The following is a 23869-nucleotide window of genomic DNA, read 5'->3' as shown; positions in this document are numbered from 1 at the left end:
CTGCTTTCATTTGCCTTTTAAATCTATAAACAAAAAACACAATATCAGCCCACTAGTAAATGGTAGCAGCCCAAAGCCATGCCCTTACTATGTGGAAAGTGCAGGCATCCCATCTATTCAGCATTAGCCATCTGCTGCCATCTAGAGTGAGGACCACCACTGCTGACTTGACAAACTCCTTTTAAAGAGGCCAGAGATCCCAACTGTCTATAAAGATCTGGTTTCAAAAGCTGGCAACCAGGGTTGGGGGATGGCTGAAGAAATGACCCAGCAGTTAAGAGCACTGGCTGCTCTTATAGAGGACCTGGTTTCAATTCCTAGCATGCTTATGGTAGCTCACAACTGCTTTAACTTCAGTTCCCTATAGATACCAGGCACACAAGTAGTATACAGACATACATGCAGGTACCACTCATACACATAAACAACTTTTTAAAATGCCAGCTTGAGGGAAGGGTGAGGGCTGTCCCATCATCCATGCTGTAGGACATGCATGCTTTTCAAGGTCCTCTGTCAGTTAGGTCTGGAGAGTCATCAGGCTATTTCTATACCCAACAAAAAAATGAGATTCTCCCAACCTCTTCCCTGCAAAACCTCAAGGCATCAAGGTGCACTGGAGAGTTCTAGGAAACCCATTTCTCATCTTCCTGCTCCTTCAAGATCTCTGATGATCCCCAGAAGGTCCATGATGCAAAAAAGAGAACAAGCCATGGTCCAGTACAAACCAAAGAGGGCAGGGACAGCAGAGAGGACAGTTTTCCTCAGTTTATTTCAAGAGAACAAAGACTCAGCCATCAAATTCTATACAAAAACATGGTGTTAGAGTGTGGTGACCCGCAGGCCAGCTAGCTCCCTTCCCTCGCCTAAGCCCAAAGCTTCCCCTAATTTGAAAAAAAAAAAAAAAAAAGGACAACTCCCCACCCCACCCCCCACAAAAAGCTAACAAATTCTGGAAAAAAATATGAAAAATTAGGAGACCCTCCTTAACTTTCTTCCTTCTTACCACCAATCCAGGAACTTATGGGGAGGATCGTGGTCATAGCCAAGGTGGGCAGGCAGGCATTGGCAGATGTAGTGTTTGGCAACCATGGGGCAGGGTAAGATCTTGTAGAAAGACAAGTGGCTTAGAGAAGGGAATAGACCTCTGCTGGCTCTGGTCCAGAGAACACTCAAAACACAGTTTATAAAAAATCAGGGCCAGGCAGAAGAGAAAAAAGTCATCAGAATCAAAAACTAAATAGTGGAAAGATTTGTTTTTTGTTTTTCTTCTCTAAAAGGCAAAAGGCTACAAACAGCTCAGGTTCTGAGCTGCCCAGGATAGGGATCTTCCACTGACCCCCAAACCCAGCTGAAGGGGTGGGAAGCCAGGAGAGGTGAGCTCTTTAAAAAGTCAACTCTGGGTGGGAAGGCTCTGGGTCTTCGGCAGCCTTCCTCTTCCTCCTGTCCTGCCTCGGAGAAGGCTGGTGAGGCCAGGGCTATGCCGGTAAGCTCAGCTTCTTCCCCTTCAGGACTGTGAAGAAAGAGACAAATGGGCCTTACCTCCCACCCTGAAGAGCGGCAACCTCCCACCCTGAGCAAGGTCTGTAGATGAGCTGTGCAAGGAGAGGGAACCCCCAGGACTCTGCATCCTGAACTACAAGTTTGAGTCTAGATCAACCAGGGGGTAGAGCAGGAATCGACCTTGTCACAGTGCTGAGCAGAGGCCAAGAGCCGTCTTTATTCTCAGTAGTGCTAACTATAGCCATGGATCACTACTTTCTTGTCTTGCTTGCCCCAGACTTTGTATTTTTGTGATGCCCAGGCTAGCCTCAAATTCAACACAATCCTGCCTTAGCCTCCACAGTGCTGGGATTACAGGCCTGGTCTTATTGCCTCTTTCCTTCACATACTGATTTCTGGTCTTACCGTTTCTGCTTAAACATCACCTCAAGATGCCCACGGACCCTGGGGTAAGGCAGGTCCCACCCTTCTAACTCATCACCCCAAGGACACATGTCTTCATCCATTCAGTGCTCCTCGAATCACTAGATTCTTTATGTGTCATCTTCCTTAGTAGGGTCTAAGGGAGGAGAGGGCCTCAACTACCTTTTCCTCTATGGTTGAGCCCTGAACATAGCAGATACTCTTTGTACAATGAGAACTCATGAATTTCACCATCAAGAGTCCCTGCTATGTCTGATCTCCACTTGTAAAAAATATAGCCTGAGAGGCAAAACTCAAGCCTTGGGGAGGCAGGGTCTGGAATCCCAGAAGCCAGGAAAGGAAGCCCTGTCCCTCAAGTGGCTGAACATAGACCCTGGGCCCAAGGGATAGGGGACTGGGGAGAGACTGTCTTTCAGCCAGCCCTGCATCCTGCTTACCTTTGGTGATATAGAGGTAGAAGAAATCGCAGTAGAGGACTGTCTGGACCAGGCCAGCAACGATGGCGATGAGGTCAAAGAAGCCCTCAAAGTGGTAGCGCCAGATCCAGTTGAAGAGATAGAGTGTGCGGTAGACACCCAGTGCAAACAGGTAGTGGCTGGTGATGGTCTCTGCCTCACCTGTCTTGCTCACCATGAACAACTGTGGCAAGATGGCAACTGACTCCAGGTAGATGGAGAAAGTCCAGAGGATCTGCAGAGGGGGGGGGGGGGGGGGTGTGTGTGTAAGGGTCAGGGTGAGGCAGCCAGGGCAGCACCAGCACAGGATGAGCACTGTGAACAGACTACCCTAGCACTCAAGGTGTACCCACTCTGTTGAGCCCATATCACCAGCCCATCATTGTATTCTCATCACAGCCCCCTGATACCCACCTTATACAGAGAGGAAACTAAAGCCTGAGAAGATAAGACCCTTGCCCATGACCGCAGAGCTCATGAGCAGCAGAACCGGGGGCTTGACTGGAGCTCGAGTTCATGAACACTTTTCATCTACATCTCCGCTGACAGCAAAAGGCACCCAACTCCAAACCCACCCCTGTCCCATCTCTACAATGGAAATCTGATCCTGCTCTCATGGGGATACCATTAATATATATATTAATATATTAAATATATGACCTTCAAAGACCTAAGTCAGACTACATTGCTCTCTAGCTTAAAACCCTGTGGTGGAGTGCTACTGCTCAGAGTAAAGTCTAGACTCCTGCCCTTGTCCCTCAGGGCGCTCCATCCCCTCCCTCTCTGGGCCTCAGGGCCTTTGTATTGCTCTTCTCCAGCATCACTGCCTGCTGTGGCCCTCCAGCCTCAGCAGTCAGTCATTTCCTGGAAAAAGGTCTACTTTGGCCACTCTTCCTCCAAGACTCACTGCATTTTGCCTTTTGGGATTATTTTTATTTGTTTTATGTAAAATTTAAAAAAACAATTATGGGGCTGGAACAATGGCTCAGCAGTTAAGAGTACTGGCTGCATCTAGAGGACCTGGGTTTGCCTGCCAGCACCCACATGACAGCTCACAACTGTAACTGCAGTCTCAGGAGATCTAACACCCCCTTCTTGTCTCTTGGCACCACACATATATTTGGTGCACAGACATACATGCAGGCAAAATACTCACACACATACAAATTTTTAAGAAAAAGTTTATGTGCATGGATGGTTAGCCTGCATATATATCTGTGCACCACATGGTGCCTGCAGAGACCAGAAGAAAAAGCACCAAACTGTCCAGAACTGAAGTTAGCAGGGGACTATAAGCCACCATGTGGGTACTGGGAATCAAATCCTATACTGGAAGATCAGCAAGTGATAATAACAGCTAAGCCAGCCCTATTCATTTCATGTGTATCTGTGTGTGCACCAGAGTACATGGATGCACACAACATGTGTTCAGGAGCCCTTGAAGACCAGAACAGCATCAGATTCAATGGAACTGGACTTTCAGGCAGTTATGAGCCACTATGTGGGGTGCTGGGAGCTGAAGCCAAGTCTTCTGCAAAACTCAGGAAGTGACCGACCACTGGACCATCTCTCCTCCTGATCCCTCTGCCCTGATACTGTGCTGTTTGAGACAGGGTATTACTACATAGCCCTGAATGACCTGGAATCACTGAGCCTCCAACTTTTCAAGTGCTGGTATTAAAGGCATGCACTACCAAACTTGGCCTCTTTGTATATTTTTTGAGGAAATCTTGTTATAAAGCCTAGGTTGGCCTGGAACCCACTACACAGCCGAAGCTGGCATTGTGCTCATGAACTTCCTGTTGGGACTACATGCTAGTTAGTGCCACTGCAAGTGGCATGCCATCTTGTCATAGCTCCTCTTTGAATTCTGTGAGGCCTGGAATCCTATGTCTTGATCCCGCCCAGGGTCCTCAGCACCAGCACAGCTCCTGAATGAGGGAGACACTGAGTAACTAGAGTGAGCAGCTACAAAGGGCTGTCCATGTGTACAAACAAGCCACCCTTGAGAGACCAGGTCATCACAGCCCCTGAAAGTCCCACCTGGGGGGATACATGACCAGCTACATACCCGAAACTTCCCCTCAGAGAACAAAGCCAGGTGCAGCTGTGGCTTCTCCATGGTTGTTTTGGTTTGCAAGAAGGAAGTGAGAAACACCAGGACATGCTGGTGACAACCCAGGAACCTCTCTTACACCATGGGGCATTGGCTGGCTTCAGCCTTACTATTTCAAGGTGGGCCCTGCTATTATCCTTATTACACATATGCATAAACTGAAGGCCCAAAGACTAAGTAAGAACCCCTGGGGTGACCCTAGGGGAATGGAAGCACAGCACAAAAAAAACAGGCCTGTTGCAGTTCATCTGTTTATTCTGTGACATCTCAATTTTTTTAATTTTTAGTTTGATGTGTATTAGTGGTTTTTGCTATTGTGTGTGGTGAGGGGTGTGTGTGTGTGTAAGAGAGTGAGACAGAGAGACAGGGACAGAGACTCATGTAGGTAAGGCTGGCTGTCTCCTTGAACAGAGATCCACCTGCCTCAACTTCCTGAATACTGGGATTAAAAGGCATGAATCACATAAAATTTTTAAAACTTATATGCATGAGTGGTTTTTTTGTTTTGGATTTTTTTTTTGCTTTTGTTTTTCAAGAGACAGGGTTTCTCTGTGTAGCTTTGGAGCCTATCCTGGCACTCGCTCTGGAGACCAGGCTGGCCTCGACCTCACAGAGATCAGCCTGCCTCTGCCTCCCAAATGCTGGGATTAAAGGCGTGTGCCACCAACTCCAGGCTTGTATGAATGTTTTGCCTGCAGGTAAGTATGTGCACTGTATCTGTGCCTTGTTCCCACAGAGGTCAGAAAAGGGTGTTGGATCCCCCTGGAACTTGAGTTAAGATGATATATGTCCAACATATGTTGGACACTGAACTATTTTCTTCTGAAAATGTTCTTAATTGCTGGCCATCACTCTCCAGCCCTCTGAATTGTTTTTAGGTTTGTCTTATTTTTTTAAAAGATTTTATTTATTATGTATACAACATTCTGCTTCCATGTATATCTGCACACCAGAAGAGGGCACCAGATCTCATTACAGATGGTTGTGAGCCACCATGTGGTTGCTGGGAATTGAACTCAGGATCTCTGGAAGAGCAGTCAGTGCTCTTAACCTCTGAGCCATCTCTCCAGCCCCGGTTTGTCTTTATTTCATTTATGTGTATGTCTGTATAAGTGATGCCACATATACACTGATGACTGTGGAAGCCAGAAAAAAGCACAGGACCCCTGGAGCTAAAGTCATAGGCAGCTATAAGCTGCCTGATATGGGTCAGGTCCTGGGAGCAAAATTCTGCATGAGCCGGCAGTGCTTTTAACTGCTGATCTATCTCTAGCCCCAAGGTCTAAACTTTTGTTTTATTTATTTTAACTATTTATTTATACACTCATTCATTCACATGTATTCTTGGCCGTCTAGGAGCTCACTCTGTAGACCAGGTTGGCCTCAAACTCACTGAGATCCACCTGCCTCTGCCTCCTGAGTGCTGGGATTAAAGACCCATGCAACACCAAACCCAAATAGAGCTGGAATTTTTTTTAAAGAGTATTTTCAGGCTAGGTGTGGTGGTACAGGCTTATAACCCCAGAACTTGGGAGGCTGAAGCAATAGTATTATCTTAAATTTATGGCCATTCTGGCCTACACAGCAAAATCTTTTCTCAAAAAGTTATTTTTCAGCCAGGCAGTGGCAGTGCACACCTTTAATCCAAGCACTCAGAAGGCAGAGGCAGGCGGATCTCTGTAAGTTGGAAGCCAACCTGGTCTACAGAGTGAGCTCCAGAACAGCCAAGGCTACACAGGGGGAAAAAACCTGTCTCTAAAAACCAAGAAAAGTTATTTTTCCTTCTGGTTAACTTTTAGGGCATAAACTCAGAAAACAGTCACCCCTCTATGCCTACCCCACCTCAGTCTCCCCACCTGCAAAATAAGTCCAGTAACCACAACTCAGCCACAGTAAAGAATAAACCAACAGTTTAGGTAATCTCTGATGCGACACAGTGATGGTGGCACATTTACAGAAGCAGAGTCTGGAACCCAGTTCTGGGCTACCACCACAACAGTCACACTCCCTCTGCAACTTATGGGGGCCCGAGGGCCAATGTTGACTTTAGCCTGAACAGTGCTTTTAGAAATACATTTGGGGCTTTGCAAAGTGGCAAGATTATAACCAGTGAGGTTTATCCAAGGTGCAATTATTGCTAATTGAAAACTTTGCTAACTGGGTGCATGCCTTTAATCCCAGCACTCAAACTTGGAATCTCTAAGATCCAGGCCAGCCTGGTCTATAGAGCAAGTTCCAGGACAACCAGGGCTACACAGAGAAACCCTGTCTTTAAAAACTAAAAAGGAAAAAAAAAAAAAAAAAAAAAAAGACTTTTCCCAATACCCTACCATGACAAATTGAAGTATAGCTGGCATTGGTAATTTTAAAAGAAAAAGAAGAAAAAAGAAATACATTTGGATATGTGGCTAAAACTTTGAAACTAGCAGATCTTGTCTGAGGACTTCCATATTACAGCTTCTGTTGAAAACTTCAGCATAACTGAGGTGTGCTCCCTGTAAGACACAGGTGGGCTGCAGAGGGAAAGTGCTCCAGTTGATGCTTCCCTCCAGCCCACGAGGCCTGAGTTGGCAGACTTAGCACAGGCCCTCCTAAAATTCCTCCAAGGAGCACATACAGACCCAACCAAAACACCAAAAGGTAAAAATCAAAATAGCCAACACCTGGTGGTGGAAGTGCCACACAGGGCACTAGCTAGTCTTTCCCATCTCATGCAGACAGCGCTCTATAAACATTAACCTCCCATATAGCTAAGGGCTGCAGCGCTGAGTGCACAGGATAGGTTCTATCCCGCACCATATGAAAGGATGCTAAGAAACAGAAACTGACTTCTTCGCTTTGTCCTCTTGGTTGTGTGTCCTTTTAGCTGTTACCTTTGAATGGCTGAGCCACCTCTCCAGCCCCAAATTTCCCATTTTACAAAAAAGGCAGGCATACACTTGTCCATAGCCTCACCCCTGTCCAGTTGAAGCAGCAAGCTTCCAATCCCCATGCCTCAGCTCCAGAGCCTCTTCATATAACCAATAGGCAACCCTGAACTCAATAACTCTCACATGACCCATCTCACAATGGGGAAACTGAGGCATAGAAGGACAAGTCACAGGCTGAATTCACTATAGTAGAAATAGGAGCTCCCAAAATCCAGGCACTGAAGCAAGAGGAGTGTAAGTTCCAGGCCAACCTTTGAACCATAGTAAGCACCTATGTCAGAAGACCAAGGACTGACATTGTGGTTCAAGGGCCACGCACTAGCCTAGCATGCACAAGGCTTCAGACTTTATCTCCAACACTTCTTAGCTCAAATTCAAGTAGCTTGACTCTAGAGTTCTGCTCCCCATTCCTGACCCCTGGTGGGTCCAGTCCTTATTGGACTGGGTTTCCTTGGACATTCAGATGTCCTAAGGGTCAGTTCCCTCATCTGAAAATGGGGTTCCACTTTATATGAACTCAGCTGCACAGAGCAGCACATGGTATTGTCTGCCACGGAGCTCCTGCATGAGGGAAACACTGAGGGGGCCTGCTCTCAGCTGCCACTGCCATCCAGCCACTTCAGTCCCAGCAGAAACCTACCTCCAGAGGGGTGAAGTCATGGTTGACCAGGAATGCCAGAATAGCCGTGGGGACAACAAGGAACTCCACCCGGAAAGTGTCGTGGTTCCCATCATAAGTAGCTTTGAACTTGCTGTAGATCATCCACACCGTAGTAAAGGAACAAGCTATGTACACCACCTGATGAGAGGGTGACAGGCAGCTCAACTTACAGGTGGAGCTTCCATCCAGTAGGCACAGACATGGGAAATCCAGTTCCCAGCCCACCTCCCTCAAACCAGATGTCCAGACCTCAGCTCTCTTCGTGCCTAAATGTCTAGACATCAGTCTTCCATACTTAGACCAAGGAGTCTAGATAATGAGTCTCTTTCTCCTTCAGAACCAGATATCCAGGCCCCAGCCCTCCTCCCTCAGACCAGAACTCCAGGCCCAAGCCTCTTTGCTGACTCCTCTCTGACCCCTGTCCTAGAACGCAGCCACAGGGGGCTGACTGGAGCTCTACCTTCATGCAGGTGTTGTAGAGTGAGATGTAGTTGGTGAACAGGTCCAGATACCGGGCAGTAAACACCACAGCAAACAGGACCTGGCTCTTCCCTGAAATGCCTGGTTGAGTCAGAGAACAAGAAACAGGGTAGGGGGAGCTGAGATAGGCTACTTGGGCAATAAACTAAAGTGCGGCGAATGGGCCAGGTTGCCTGAAACTCTGGAACACAGCGGTCCCTGAAAGGCCTTGAAGCCTGAGCACGGGCCCTTTCCCACCATCCACAGCCAGGGGGCAGCCGGCCTCAAAGATACTACAGACCGAGGCTCCGTCCCAGGCTAGGCCTCGCTGGTACCCTTGTCTCATTCAGGGTCCCCTGACAGTCTGGACCTACGCTGGGACCTAGGGAAAGACCTGCCTGACTTCAGTTTCTCAGGCAATCACCTTCCTCCCGCTCTCTTCCTGGCCTTTACAGTCCACGTCACCAACTCCCAGCCACCTCCCCGCCTGCCATGGCTCCTGGTTCCCAGCTCCGAACACCCATAGTTGTCCCAAAGGGTGCTGCAGAAGGTTGAACTGTGAGCCCGAAGCCAACCCCCACCAAACTATGTGCATCCCTTAGTCTAGGAAAGGGAACTGACCCTCTGGTGACCCTAGATCTACACGGATACCCAGCAGGGAGGGCTCTGTCCTGCCGGGCTCCAGCCTTCCCGGTGCCCCAGGGCGGCCCGCTCCCGCCCCCTCTCCGCGGGAGGGGCTCTCACCCGCACACGATCGGGACTTCCAGATTTTGAGCAGTAACAAGATGATGGCTAGGAGATGGGAGAGGTCTCCCAGGAATCGGAAGAGGTTCATGACTGGGGAGCTCGGGCAGGACTGAGCTGGGGGGAGGCTGACCGGCCGGGCTGCCCCGGAGCTGCGGTGCTGCTGGGATGAGGGCGGGAGAGGAGCCCTTCGGTAGCTCAGCTCCGGGGAGGGGGCTCTGGGAGGTGAGCCGAGGCCGGAGCTGGTGGCAGAGCTGGCAGGGAGAAAAGGGAGGAGGGCCAAGGGTGGAAAGGGAGGAGTCTGGGCTGGAGCTCCACCCCGAGGGCGGGTTGGTTCTCTGGCGCCCCCTGGCGCCCGCCACCTGCCTTGCAGAGTAGTACTGAAGAACCCAACTGTCTTCTACTAATCCGTAGGGTCTTTAGGATCCCACACTCCCAGACTTCTCCTCTCTAGTAAAGGACACGGAGAGAGTCCGCCCTTAGCAGGAATCCCGGAACTTGAGTTCTGAACCTTAAAGATCCTAGAGCTCCCTAGGGTGATGGTGCAGCCTGAAATCTTACCACTAGGAGAATGAAGCAGAGGCATCCCCAGTTCCAGGCCTCCACAATAACAATCTATTCCCCCACAAAGTATTGATACTAATACCTCTAATAGTAACAACAACGGCAATAATCCCGAGGGTAGACTCTGGCTTCCTCAGTGTTCTCTAGTTCTAATTCAGTGAGAAGACCCAGTCCCTCCTGCCACACACCCAGGGATCCAGACCCAGCCTACGGCCTCTACAACCCTTTCTTCAGCAATCACTTTATTGCTCAACAGTCTAACCTACATCCACAATCCCATTCTCTTCTAAGACCCAAAATTTCAGGTCCTGGCTCTTTCAGAAACATCATCACCCATGTCCTCCCAGATCTTAGGACACAGGAAACAGGACTCCAATAGTGGACGTAAGGGCAGAAGTCTGATAAGATTGCTACAGGTCTAGGTCCCAGCCCCTGCTCCATAATCCCCCCACACACATCCATATTCTCTCTCCCTTCTCCTCCTTCTTTTCCCTCCTTCACTCCTTTCTCTTCCTCCACCCCCAGCTCCCATCCTCAGGGGTCTGAGAGTCCTGAAAGCAGACGCTAAGGACTGCCCTACCAGAGGCAAGAGGTGACTTTATGGTCCCTCAAAGGCAGGGTTGTGGTGAGGATTGCAGTGTCTGTGACAAAGCAGGCAGTTTCCCTCCAGGGGACTGAGCAGTCATGGCTGTGATGGACCAGTCCCTCGCTGATCAACTGTAAGGACTTGCTCAGAATCGGGAGAAGGGCTAAGGCCTGGACCTGTGCTCTAAGGAAGGAGAATCAAGGCTTGGAATCCTAGGAGGGTCTGGACCCCTGAGGTGGAGGGAGGATGGTTAGCATCTAAACCCCTGGGTCACAGGAAAGAGTGCCAAGGTCTGGACCCCTGGGTCTGAGAGAGAACCGGACATCTAGGTCTGAGGGGAGGAGGGAATTGGGAGCCTAGCCCCATGGGTTTAAGGGAAGATGGCTGCAGTCTGAGGTGGGAGGACTGGGGTCCTACCCCATTAGTCTGGGGGTGAAGACTAGGGTCTAGTCCGATGGGTATAAGGAAGGTGAGCTAGCATTTGGACATGTTTCCAAGGGTCAAGGGACTTGGGAGTCTAGACTCCTGGCTCTACGATAGACATCCAGCTTGCATCTTGCTCTGGGGCTATAGAACTCACAGTATGAGTCTTAGCATGGTGGATGTTGAAGTCCACAAGAGAGAAGGGGCAATTTCAGGAACCCCCCGGCGTTCTATCTAGGTCCCAAATTGTCTGTACCAGGCAATGTCCTTGTCCACCCACCTTTGAGTCCTCTGGTTTCATCACAGCCCCTCAGTCCTATGTCCCATGAGGAAGACAGAGGCTTCCAAATGGGGTGAAGAGTGGCCCCCTCCCTCAGCCCTAACAGGAGGAGGGTCCCTAGGGAAGCCTGGAGGGGGGGCGCGGGAGGGCTGTGGGTCTCCTGGCAGGGAGGGACGGGGACTGAATGTTAATCGCATCCTGAGTGAGTGTGCGAGAACACAGCCAGTGTGTGAGTCCCTCACGCTCTGGCTCCTGCAAGCGTGGCCGCTGCCGCTGCCTCTGCCGCTGCCGCTGCCTCCCGCCACCCTCCGCCAGCGCCCGCCCGCAGCCTCCTTAGCCACCAGCGCCCTGTTGAGGGGTGTCAGCCTGGGTGGGTCCGCCTGGCCCCCAGGGGTCTCTCGTGCTACAGCCATCTGCTAGGTGAGGATGTGTGTCTTGGTGTCAGGCTGGTTGGTGGGGGGGGTGTGTCTGTAAGGGTTGCAGCGGCTGTAGCTGAGGAAGGAGGGGTCTGTCTGTCTGGACCGACCCTGAGCCTCCTGCCTGCACCTCACGGACCCCCAATCGGTTCCCTGAGCCTCCAAACCTGGATGGATGGTGTGCACCTGGGTTCTGTGCCTCCTGCCTGCATCCAGCCGAGTGTCTGTGTGTCCCCGGATGCCTGTGTCCTCCTGTCTGTCCAAACAGCTACTGAGAGCAGTGACAACGCGCCCCTGTGGGGGCCCTGCGCAAGCGTGTGTGTGTGTGTGTGTGTGTGTGTGTGTGTGTGTGTGTGTGTGTGTGTGTGTGTGTGTGTGTGTCCTCATCAAGCTCCGGGGGTGTAGAGGGGAAATCCCAGGGAAGTGAAATTGTGTGTGTGTGTGTGTGTGTGTGTGTGTGTGTGTGTGTGAGAGAGAGAGAGAGAGAGAGAGAGAGAGAGAGAGAGAGCTGTGCATGTGTGTTTCTGCCTGTGCTTGAACGTGGGGGCACGGAGGGGGGAGGTCCGGAGGTGGCCAAGCAAGGAATGGACAAGCAGTTCCCCTGACAGGCAGCCTCACGCTCCTTATACAAACACACAGGAGCCACTGGCTTCAGAGGTGACCCAGACAGACAGACAGAGACAAGGGAGGGGATGCTGAGAGCACAAAGGGGATGCCAATAAGCCAGGGAGAGGCGATGGGACATGCCAGCCAGGGGAGGAGCCTGCACTGAAGCCGGCAGAGGAGGCACCCCAGGTGGGTGGAGGGGGATCCCCATGGGGTCAGGCCGCAAGAGGACACCCCAACAGCCTCCGCAATGTCCAGGGCCCAACTTCCAGCGCAACATGTGTAGCCTCATCCTTGCCTAGTCTGGTGGCCGCAACCTTGGCGGACAGGGCAGGGCAGGATCAAGAAGAGGAGGGACAGAGCCGGGACAGGCAAAAGGTCCCCACCACTGCTGCCTGCGCTGCTGCTGCTGCTGATCCTGCTGCTGCTGCCTCGCTGCCGCCCTGGGCCTGGCCCCCAACCAGCTCCCCGACACTCCACGGAATCTTTGGGTCTCTGGACACTAGATCTGGTCCTGGCCCCCCAGCAATCCCCCCCACAGAACAGGGTCATGAAAAGGTAAGACTGGGGCAGGGGATGCAGGGTGGGGGTGGGGATATGACCCTCTCCAATCTAGGGCAGGGAAAGTTAGCCAGGAACCTAAAGGAGGGAAGGGGTTTGAATGCAAGCAAACCAAACGTCTCTGCCCCCTCGTCCCTCAGGGACTGTCTTCCATCTGCTCTTGTGCGCACTCTCTGCCCCTTTCCTAGGTTTCTACACCTCAAAATCACCCCAGGCCTCTGTTCCAGATACTTTACCCTGTCCCCAGCTGTGCCTAACTGAAACCCACCTCTGTCAATCTCTCTACCTCACCTTCTCTACAACCCCTCCCTGCATTAGTCTCCCCATGGCTGGCTATCCCTCTCTCCTCTCGCTTTCCCCTCCCACCTCAGAGCTATGAGTCTGCTATTAATACCCCTGCCAAGGACCTTGAGGGCATCCAGTGACCGGCACCCAGCCCCAAGCAGTCACCCCTTCCTCAAGGTTCTGGAATGCCCTTCCAGGACTGGGATGAGAAGACACTGGTTCGTGTGTATGCAGTGGGGACAGGCAGCTTTCTGCAGCACAAGGAGGGGGAGCTGTTGATCAGAGCCTCTCCCCACTCCCATGATGGATTGGGGGGCAGTGGAGACAGAGACCCCCTTCCTCCTTTTGCTCTGGACAATATATGAGAGGAACAACTGGGAACGTCAGAGCTAGTGGGCAGCAAGGAAGTTGGGACTGATGGGGTCTGAGGCAAAAGGGGGACTTCTTAAAGGAGAACATGACAGGAACCAAGATTCCCAGCTCTTGGGGCTGGAGGAGGCCGGAATACCCAGGTCCTGAGAAAGAAATGAGTGGACTTCAGTGCTGGGTGAGGTGGGCACCTGCCAAGCCAATTCTTCAGTCAGGAATTTAGGGAGGGCACCTATGAAAGAAGAGCCAGGACTCCTGACAGAGAAGGCTGGGGGAACTGCTTCTTAGGCCCCTGTGGGGACGAAATTAGAAGGCTAGATTCATGAGGTGGAGGTCGATGTGGACTTTGCCAGCCCTGTTGTGAGCTCTGGGGACTTTGCTTTCAGAGGACTGATACCAGGGCTGGGTAGAAAGGTTGCCCTCAGGAGTCTTTTATGGGAAAGCAGTGCCTCATGATGGGATGGGGTTGAGGCTGCCCTCCTAGGCCTCACAGTCACAAGGACCTTGGACCCCAAAATTCAGAAGCCAGGGTCTGAGAAGCAAAGGAGGGGGCTGATGGCTGAGCAGCTACCAGGAAGGGAGAGGAGAGCCAGTATTAACCCCGCGGGGGCCAGGCCACAGCTGTGCGTTATTTTGGGGAGGAGGGGGGGCTATTCTGAGCACAGATTGGGCCAGCTGCTTAGGGAAGGAAAAGCAATGGAGAGGAGGGACAGGAGAAGGCATGGCCTGCAGGAGGGGACACCCCCTTTCTGGGGGGAAGAGGGGGAGAGAGGCTCAGGACCTCCAGAAAGGTGGGATGGCAATTTGGAAGATGAGGTTTAAATGCAGGGGAGGGGGTGTGGGCCTCTGCCCCAACCCTTGCTGTCTAGAATGGACAAGCCTGTGCTACCATGGCAACCAGACATGAGACTGACAGCCATGAGAGAACCCTTCTGTATCTGGACCCTGACCCATTCAGAAAGACCCCTTAGTGCTTTCTGGGAGCAGAGATCAGGCCCCCAAGGCCTCCTCCACATACCTAGTACCAAGAGCCTGGATCCTAGCCCACCCACCCCAGGCAACTAGTATTCAACAGGGGGCACCGGAGGCAACATTTAATTTACTAAATTGCTCTGGGCTGGAAGCCAGGGACCCCCCACACCAGCGCTCCACAGCTGTGCCCCCAACCCCAAGACTGGCCTGTGACTCAGTTTCATCAAGAATGAAAATGGAGGGGGCAGCGACAGGAGGAGGGGGCTAAGAATGGCTTGGGATGGTGGGTATTGTCTCTCCTTGGATAGCCTACTAATTTTCCCCTCTTTCTCTCCCCCACACACCTGACCCCCTTTCCCTCTCTCATTCCCCCCTTACTCTCTTCCTTTTATTTCCATTCCCTCTGCCACCTGGCTCTGCCTTGCTTTCATGTCTGTGCTGGGCACCTCCCGGGTGGGGGTCTGGGTCTCTGCCTTGCCTCGCTATTTCTGTCTTCTCTGTATTTCATTTGCTCGGCTTGCCTTCCTCCATCTCATTCCTTCTTCCTGAGGTTGGTGTTTGCCTGACTCTGGGTGGCTCTGGGTCCCTGCCTTCCAATTCCTGGCTTGCTTGCCTTCTATACCCCGCAACTCTCTCATCTCTCCACGTCTCCACGCCTCACTACCATCTTCTCACTGGGTCCTTCTCTTGGGTCTGTGTCCATCTGAACCTCTCCTTCCATCTCTCCTCACTCGACCCCCTCTCCTTTGCCCTCATTCTGGTTCTGTTCCCGTTTTCTGTCCCATCTCTGGGTGTCTTTCCCATCTGTATGATCACTGTCCATTCCATCCCTGCCGTCTTCCCCCGCTTACCTCTGTACCTTCCCTGACCCCATTACTCACCCCCTCCCGCCTTTGTGTCTCCTGGTTCCCACATTCCATTCCTCCGTCTCACCCCTACCCCTCCCTCTATTTGGATTCCATCTTTCCCTTCCACTCCCTCCTTTGCCTTTCCCGCTATCTCTTCTCGTCTCTGGTCTGTGTCTCTCTCTCTTCTGCCTCTTTCCCTCTCTACTCTCCATTTTCTGCTGTCTCTCTTCATCTGTTTCTCTCTATGCTTCTGCCTCTCCGTCTCTCACCCAACTTTCCCCTCTCACCCTGACTCTGCGTCTTTCTTCACTATCTGGGTCCCACTGTCTCTATCACCTTCCCCATATCTCTCTGTCCCCTCCCCCTGTCTCGGTCCCCCCTTATCTCTGTCCCTCATCTCTGTTTCTCTCCCCGTCTGCCCCTCCCTCTTCTCTGTCACCCAACCTTCCCCTCTCGCCCCGTCTCTCCTGTGCCTCCCCTCGGGCTCTGCCCTCGCCTCCCGTCCGCGCAGAGGCCGCCCGGCGGAGCCCGCAGGCGATGCGCGGCGCCGGTGGCCCCCGCGGCCCTCGGGGCCCCGCTAAGATGCTGCTACTGCTGGCGCTCGCGTGCGCCAGCCCGTTCCCGGAGGAGGCGCCGGGGCCGGGCGCGGCCGGCGGGGGCACGGGCGGGGCGCGCCGCTCAACGTGGCGCTGGTCTTCTCGGGCCCCGCATACGCAGCCGAGGCGGCGCGCCTGGGCCCGGCCGTGGCGGCCGCAGTGCGCAGCCCGGGCCTGGACGTACGGCCGGTGGCGCTGGTGCTCAACGGCTCGGACCCTCGCAGCCTTGTGCTGCAGCTCTGCGACCTGCTGTCGGGGCTGCGCGTGCACGGCGTGGTGTTCGAGGACGACTCGCGCGCGCCCGCCGTCGCGCCCATTCTCGACTTCCTGTCGGCGCAGACCTCGCTGCCCATCGTGGCCGTGCACGGCGGCGCCGCGCTCGTGCTCACGCCCAAGGTGCGCGCGACCGCGAGGGGGCGGGCCGGCCAAGGGCGGGGCCTTTCGGCCGGGGGGCGGGGACGGGAAGATTGACTTGGGGCGGCAGTGACTAGGGGAGGCTGAAGGGCAAGACTCTTGGGAGGCAGACTTTGAGAGGCGAGACCTAGGATAGCTTGGGGGCGGAGCCGTCCGTTGGTCAATTTCCACTTGGGTGTTAAGAGTCAAGTCTAGAAGAGGAGGATTCTGACTTGGAGGGCTGTGCCCTACAGGGTTCACAGCGTCTTCCAGGGGGCACCTACAACAGTCAGATAACCACGGAGGAGGTGGGTTACAAGTGAGGACTGAGGAAGAACCGGTGGCAGAAGAGAGATTCTAACGAGAGGCGACAGGGTCAGACACTAGAGTTATGGAAAGGAGTGAGGTTCAGCAAGAGGTAGAGTCTAGCGAGGTAGTGGTGTCCAGGAAGGCAGAGACAGAGACAGGGACCATGGGAGAAGAGAGTCAAGTACTGAAGGAGAGCATGGTGGATAGCTCAGCTGAAGGATGGTGCCTACAGCTCTAGAAATGAGAGCAGAGCCATGCATTCTGAGAGGTGGACTGATGAATGGCATACTAGGCCCAAGGACAAGGCTAGTAGTGCTCAAGGAAGGAGAGAGGGACCCGTGGGGAGGGCTGAGGGTAGACCAGGTCCAAGCGATGTAATGAAAGGGCTTTGCCAAGAGAAGAATAGGCCCTCAGAGTGGGGTTTGAAAAGCAGCATGTCAAACTGTAAAAGTATGGAAATGAGGGGCTCTGAACTGGCTGCAGCAAGGAACAAGCCCAGCCAGTGAAAACCAGAAGCATGAAGTGACACACAGGGACACTGGAGCTGGTAGCGGCCGAAGAGAGACCTGCCTCCAGAGGCCTTGGGACAGTGGGTTGTAGTGAGCTTTTGCTACCAAAGAAGACGCTTGGACTAGCTTAGTTTGCAGACTAAGAAAGATGAAGCCTGAGAAGGAATGTATTGGAGGGGGAGCAAGTGAAACAGAGAAATGGGATTGGCTGGAGGATGGAGCCATCTGGGTGAATGGAACCTAAACCAGTCAGTTCCCAGCTAGAAAGACCTGTGGCATTGTACCTGGATCACTACTGCATCCTACCACTCACAGGTCTGTCCAAAACATTGTGGGAAAGACCTCTGTCCAGCATCCTTGTCCTTGGCTTGATGTGTAGGCAGATTTGTAGGCCTGGCTGCTGTCTCCATACAACACTGACACATGGTCCCTTGTGCCTCCATTGCTGTTGGGTGTGACCCACTGAACACTGTTATCCATTCTGTGTGCAACCTATCACCTTCAGGGATACATATAGTCCCCCACTGTTAGGTGGGAGAAAGTGTGATCCTCACTACTCCAGCTAAGCTAGAATGAATACCAGGACCTAGTACTTTTATTATAGCCACACCCTGCTTAGGGGTGAGGTCCTCTGTGAGTCTCCACTGCATGCTGGGAAGCCCCCTCTTCTCAGGACAGCTGTCTTGTACCCAGCATCAAACCACTGGCATATGCCAAAGGAAAAAATCTGATGGCTGTGTGCATGTAGTTGCAGAGAGGCTTGAGGCCTGGACTATGTTTAGGTTCTGGATTATAAAACTGAGTTGGGGGAGGTTGGGTCATATGGAACTTGCACTCTAATAAAGAAAACAAACTAAGCCACATATAGTGAAATCTGCCCTAGGGGAAACCAGTAATGACTGAGGTTAAGGCTCCAATAGATGGTAATCAAGAGAGGCCTCCTGAGGAGGCAGTGTCTGTGCTGGCCCAGAAGGATGATAAGGGGTAGCTAGGCATGGAGGAACTGGAGAGTGTGTCCCCAGGAGGGACAACTGCTAAGGGAAAATCTTACAAGAAGCATTATGTGTGTGAGAAGGAACAAGGTAGAGTGGCTGGAGCCGAGGAGCTGGGAAGGCAGACGATGAGCTCAGACAGACATCGAGTTGGGAGTTGGGTCATGTAGGGCCTTGTGTTTGGGCCACAGTGGGTACTTTCTTTGATTTGGGCTCTAAAGTAAAATTATTGGAAGGTTTTCAATTGAGAAGAGATGTGTTCCAATTAATATTCTGAAATGATCACTTTGGTTCTGTTTGGAGAACAAACTAAAAGACACAAGAATGGGAGCAGCAACGTGCCAGCCAGAGAGCTGCAGATGTCTAGGCAAGTGCAGCTGTGACGATGAGGAGAGCCTTGGTGTGGGGGGGGGGTGTCATCAGAAAGAAAATAACTAAGATTAGGTTAGAACCACAGCCAGGAAACCTTCGAAGTGGCCCTGATGTGAGCATGATGGAAACAAGGGAAGAATGGAGCTGGGGCTGTAGTTCACTTGCTTTAGTGCTTGCCTAGCACAGATGAGGTCGTGGGTTCCACCTCCAGCTCCATGTAAACTGGATGTAGTGGTGGATTCAGTAACCCAGCACTCGGGAGAGGACAGAGGAGTGCCTAAGCACTCGGGGTCATTTCTGTTGTATATTTGATGATATGAGATCCTAGAGGGAAGGAAGTGGGGTCTGACTTGGGGGCACAAAGAGGAGGAGAGTTGTGAAGAGTCAAGAAATCTGCTTTTGCCATGCAAGTTCCTGAGATACTTGTGGAAGTCCTGGTTTATGGATGATGACTAGAAAGTAGTATAGGTTTGTCTAGAGCTCACAGGAACGGTTGTAAACAAAGATATGAGCCTTGGGTACATTGCACAGAACTTCCTGCAGTGATGAAGATGGACTGTGTCTGCCCCATCCAGCAGGTGGCTGTTGAGCACTTGCATGGTGCAGCTGAGGAACTACATTTTATTTTCAGTTTAATTTTAATTTGAATAGCTACACATTGCTAGTGGCTACCATTCTGGATAGTGCTTGAGACAATATTTAAACCCGTGGTGCTAAATGACCTTGCTAGGAGGCGTGGACAGAAAAGGAAAGAACACCATAAAGACCGCTTACATTTATTTAGGGTTCTGACTGAGGAACAGAAGCCAACAGGGAGACAGAAATGGGGGCCAGCAGGAGGGAAATTAAAGCGACAGCCCACTCCACTTGGGAGGAAGAGTACCTTTCAGCATCCTCACTGCCTGTAGCCTTGCTCATTGCAACTGGGACTAGAGTGAAGATGTGGGGTGAATTCATGGTGGTGACATAACATGCTGCCACAGATAAACTCTCAAACCTTAGCAGCTCACCCCAGTAAGCTGTTTCTCATTCATCAAACTCCAAATGGGACATTGTGACTGGAGTTACCATTCCTCCATATACTGAGCGACATAGGCTCCATCCTTCCTGTGACTGTGAGACCCTAGGCCTTCAGAGTTTTCTTCTGGGTCTCTACAGCTGCCCTCAGAAAAGAGAGTAAGGTTCAGGGTGAGTTTTTTTAGGTGAGCCTGGAAGAACTCAGTTGTGTGGTCAAACATACCCTAGACGAAGCCAGTGCTGCAGAAGGAAAGGGAGCCAGGCCTAGTTAGCAGCCATAGTGGAAGCTGTGATGCCACTGGCTCAGGCAACTGTGGTCGGCTCACTGGTCCTCCCTGTTTCCGCAGGAGAAGGGCTCCACCTTCCTGCAGCTCGGCTCCTCCACAGAGCAGCAGCTGCAGGTCATTTTTGAGGTGCTGGAGGAGTATGACTGGACATCCTTTGTGGCAGTGACCACGCGTGCCCCAGGCCATCGGGCCTTCTTGTCATACATCGAGGTGCTGACTGATGGCAGCCTAGTGGGCTGGGAGCATCGAGGAGCGCTGACACTGGACCCGGGGGCTGGTGAGGCCGTCCTGGGCGCACAGCTCCGAAGTGTCAGCGCTCAAATCCGCCTGCTCTTCTGCGCCCGCGAGGAGGCTGAGCCTGTTTTCCGGGCAGCAGAGGAGGCTGGCCTCACGGGGCCTGGCTACGTCTGGTTCATGGTGGGACCCCAGCTGGCCGGAGGCGGGGGCTCCGGGGTCCCTGGGGAGCCCCTTCTTCTGCCAGGAGGAGCTCCACTGCCTGCAGGGCTGTTTGCAGTGCGCTCTGCTGGCTGGCGTGACGACTTGGCACGTCGAGTGGCTGCTGGTGTGGCGGTGGTGGCCAGAGGTGCCCAAGCCCTGCTGCGAGACTATGGCTTCCTGCCTGAGCTGGGCCATGACTGCCGCACCCAGAATCGCACCCACCGCGGGGAGAGCCTGCACAGGTGATTGGGGACTACTTGGAGTACTCAACTAATGAGTGACCTAGGATGGAGCTCACCCTGGCTCTCATTTCCTTTTCTGTAAAAACGGGAGCAACGGAGAGGCCTTCCTGGGGTTCAGCCAGGTGCTTTGGAACGTGCCTGGTGTACAGAGTTTGTTACCATTATTTCATGACTTTAAGGCTGGGCATGGTAGTGAAAGACTATAATCCCAGGCATTTCAGGACTGCGGTTCAGGGTCATCCTTTTCTGTATATCAATTTGGAGGCCAACTTTGAGACCCTGTCTCAAAACAAAAAATGTATAATTTTAGTTCAGTGTGGCAGTATAGACTTGGCATCCCAGCACTCTGAAGATGGGGGCAGGAAACAAGGCTAAAATATCTAAAACAGAAATATTCAATTTTTTTATATTTTCATGTCTTTGAAATCAAGGTATGCCTTACAATCAACCAGTTATGTTTTAATTGGCAGTGTTTCTGGGCTTGTTTGCTTGTTTGTTTTGTAAGTAAAAACAGTGATAATTGATAGCCACTTAGACTGGATAAAAAAAAAAAAAAAAAAAAAAAAAACTCCATGAGATAACTCTCAGTGATAACAAAAGGCCCAGTGATGGAGTGGCCCATGCAAGCAGAAGCTCCTCTGTCATGTGACATCCCATAGATGAGTGAGTGTCTGGCTGGCTCCATGTGGTAATTCTGTTTTTCTACTCTTGTGCAGTAGAAGTTGGGGTGTAGGCAGAATGAGCATAGTCTATAGAAGGAAGAATCACATAGCAAAAAGCAAGCAACTTCAAGTAATGTGGAGGGCACAGTTCTCACACCTTGTGACTGAAAACATTGTCACATGGTCAGGACTGACACACTGGTTGTTCAAGGCACTAGTTAACCATCTCTGCCGATTGGCTAGATTCCCCTTTGGGTTGGCTAGGGCCTGTGCTGTGCTGACTGTTAGATATTTTAATACCACCCCTGCATGTGGCCTGGATGGGCTGCAAAGTGCTGGGTGTATCCACCCTTGTTGTGGCCATGGGTCCAGCTGGCACACTGTGACTTTAGGAGAAAAGTGAGCGTGACAGCATCACCACCACCACCACCACCACCACGGGAAGCTTTGGGAAGTGCGGGAAACAGTTCTTGTGGCTTGTAGCAACAAAATGCAGAAGGAAGGCCATTAATCCTGAGCTCAGCTGAGCCTGGGAGGAGGTGCAGAAGCCCTAGGGAAGAGAATGGACAGCTGAGCTGGGAATCAGGACCCCAGAACAAGAGGGTGAGAGAAGCATCCTGTGTTCATAAATACTGAGCGCCTGCTAGGAACCAGGGCTCATGCTGGGCCCCAGGAACACAGGGATGAATAAGACCACAGACTTCTTCAAAGACTGCAAGGGCCTAAAGAGGTGACATACAGGGATGGGAATAATGACCACACAGTGTGAGGCTTGCAGTAATGGAGATAGCAGCAGCCTTAGGGAACGTGGGGGAGGAATCGTATCCAACCAGGACATTTTTGGTTGCAAAAAGCAGTCTCATTTAAATTTCCCCAGGAGAAAGAGGGTTCATTGGGAAGATAAACACGCACAGAACAGACTTCAGGAATTGAGGCCAAGTCCGGGCCAGCTACTCTTTCATCTCCTGATTTTGTCTTCGTGCAAGCATGCACACACACACACACACACACACACACACACACACACACACACACACACGGGCTTACCTTTCCTAGCCTCTGTTCAGATCTTAATCCATAGTTTCCCCTTCCTCATAATTTTAGAACCTACAGGTTTAACTGTTAAACAGCATCCCAAGAGGAAACTGGTTGGTGACAATCAACCTCCCAATACAGGCTTCATAACTGGGGGGTGGGGTACAGTGTCAGGGAGATTTCTAAACTGAGACCTATGGATGAACTATTGGCCAAACATCCATCCATTGAAAAACCCTTTACTGAGAATCTATGTGCCAAGCACTGCTTTGGCTCAAAAGAATCAAATAAAATTGGGTGTGGTGGGATACTCCTTTAGTACCAGCACTCAGGCAGAGCTCTGAGTTCAAAATTAGCCTAATCTAAATAGTGAGTGCCAAGCCAGCCAAAGATATATACATATACACATATACACACATACATACATACATGAACAGCATATATATATATATATATATATATATATATATATGAGAGAGAGACTCAAAAAACTGAAAAAAATCAAATACATACCCTGCTGTCACAAAGCTGACAGTCTAATGAGGGAGGGGGAAGGGGAGGGGGACAAGCAGTGAACAGACAAGAAAATTACCCACATGTGGCAGCCTCTGAGATGAAAATAAATTGGGCATGTGTGACACAAAGGCCTAGGGAGTTATATCAGGTTAGAGGATAAAATGTTACAGAAGAGGGAGGAGCTGGAGAGATAGCTCAGCAGTTAAGAGCACTTGCGGCTCTTGCAGAGGACCCAGGTTGAGTTCCCAATACCCATATTGGTTAGCTTACAGCCACACACACACACACACACACACACACACACAAACACGCACAGAGTTCCTAGGGATGCAATACTACTCTCTTCTGGCCTTCATGGGCCCCTGTACACATGTGGAGCACGTAAGTACACTCAGGCATACACACACACACACACACACACACACACACACACACTTATTTAAAATCATTGCACGTAGATGGAACTGAACACTGGAATATGTGAGTTAAGACGGAAGAGCAAGGCCTTAAAGCCAACCGGGCTTCATCCATCTGTGTGAATGAGATGGCTCAAAGGAGACACCGGTGGGGCCTTCAGGCCAGCTCAATCTAAGGGTGCTCAGTAGGTCCACCAGATATGGAGAACATTCATTCCAGGCATGATCAAAACACATAGAAAGATAAGAAAAAAATGCAGGCACACATAGAACAGATGAGGGCTAAGGAGGTCAGGAAGGTGGGTGGGACCAAAGCTTTGCCTTGCGTGCACAGTTGTGCAGCTTAAGACTCTGGTCTGGGATTCTAGGAGCCAGCAGCAGGTCCTGAGGAGGGGAGGCTGCCATAGAATCAGCTTTAGGTATAGAAAGACTTCTCTGGGGTGGGATACAGACTGGAAAGCCAGGCAGGAGGCCCAGGGGAGGGTCCAGGACTATAGGGGGTAGAGGAGAGGTGGTGAATGAAGCCTGGATGGAGGGGCAGCAGAACAGCAGACTAGAAGGATGGTACGAGAGCGTGCTGCGCTCTTGTACAGTGAAGATATTTAGGAGCCCCAGAGATTCCGGGGCTTCATCCCAGGAGAAGGGATATTCCAGCTGAGTATGTACACATATCAGAGCTGGTCATGATGAGAGAAAGGTTTTATAGGTACAGCACAGCCCTTACAAAGGCCTGAGACAGTTAAGCTTCCCATGTTCTAAGTGACACTGTATTTAGTGCTGTTAAGAGTTTTCGTGTGGGAATAGACAGGGAGTTTCAGAAACAGCTGGAATCATGACATGCAAGGACTTTAAGGTGTCAACACCAAGCTGAGATATGGGACCTGGTC

At 51.5% G+C, this 23869-nt stretch overlaps 2 protein-coding genes and 1 pseudogene across 2 annotated transcripts in view; 2 read left to right on the top strand and 1 right to left on the bottom strand.

Moving 5' to 3' along the window:
• Window positions 1-750: 750 nt before the first annotated feature.
• Window positions 751-9572, bottom strand: Kdelr1 (KDEL endoplasmic reticulum protein retention receptor 1). The gene is made up of 5 exons (XM_027420577.2): window positions 9289-9572; window positions 8546-8646; window positions 8065-8223; window positions 2361-2613; window positions 751-1510 (listed from the first exon to the last, which is right to left on the bottom strand). The coding sequence occupies exons 1-5, from the start codon at window positions 9377-9379 to the stop codon at window positions 1476-1478; spliced, it is 639 nt and encodes a 212-aa protein (XP_027276378.1). The 5' UTR covers window positions 9380-9572; the 3' UTR covers window positions 751-1475.
• On the top strand, window positions 6575-6723 carry LOC113830945 (annotated as a pseudogene).
• Window positions 9573-15735: 6163 nt separating the features above from the next.
• Window positions 15736-23869, top strand: part of Grin2d (glutamate ionotropic receptor NMDA type subunit 2D) — a 34073-nt gene continuing 25939 nt past the window's right edge. The window contains 3 exon segments of the mRNA XM_027420576.2: window positions 15736-15868; window positions 15871-16190; window positions 19734-20353. Coding sequence (XP_027276377.1) covers window positions 15736-15868; window positions 15871-16190; window positions 19734-20353 — 1073 coding nt within the window.

The sequence above is a fragment of the Cricetulus griseus genome, chromosome 6 (assembly GCF_003668045.3).
Source record: "Cricetulus griseus strain 17A/GY chromosome 6, alternate assembly CriGri-PICRH-1.0, whole genome shotgun sequence".
Taxonomy (NCBI): domain Eukaryota; kingdom Metazoa; phylum Chordata; class Mammalia; order Rodentia; family Cricetidae; genus Cricetulus; species Cricetulus griseus.
The sequence above is the reverse complement of the archived record's forward strand: the minus strand, read 5'-3'. Positions and strand labels throughout refer to the sequence as shown.

Coding starts and splice junctions, on each gene's coding strand:
- Kdelr1 (XM_027420577.2), bottom strand. CDS start 9,379: ATGAACCTCTTCCGATTCCTGGGAGACCTCTCCCATCTCCTAGCCATC. Junction 8,224..8,545: donor TCTACAACACCTGCATGAAG/GTAGAGCTCCAG, acceptor CCCTCTCATCAG/GTGGTGTACATAGCTTGTTC. Junction 2,614..8,064: donor ATGACTTCACCCCTCTGGAG/GTAGGTTTCTGC, acceptor CCCCCTCTGCAG/ATCCTCTGGACTTTCTCCAT.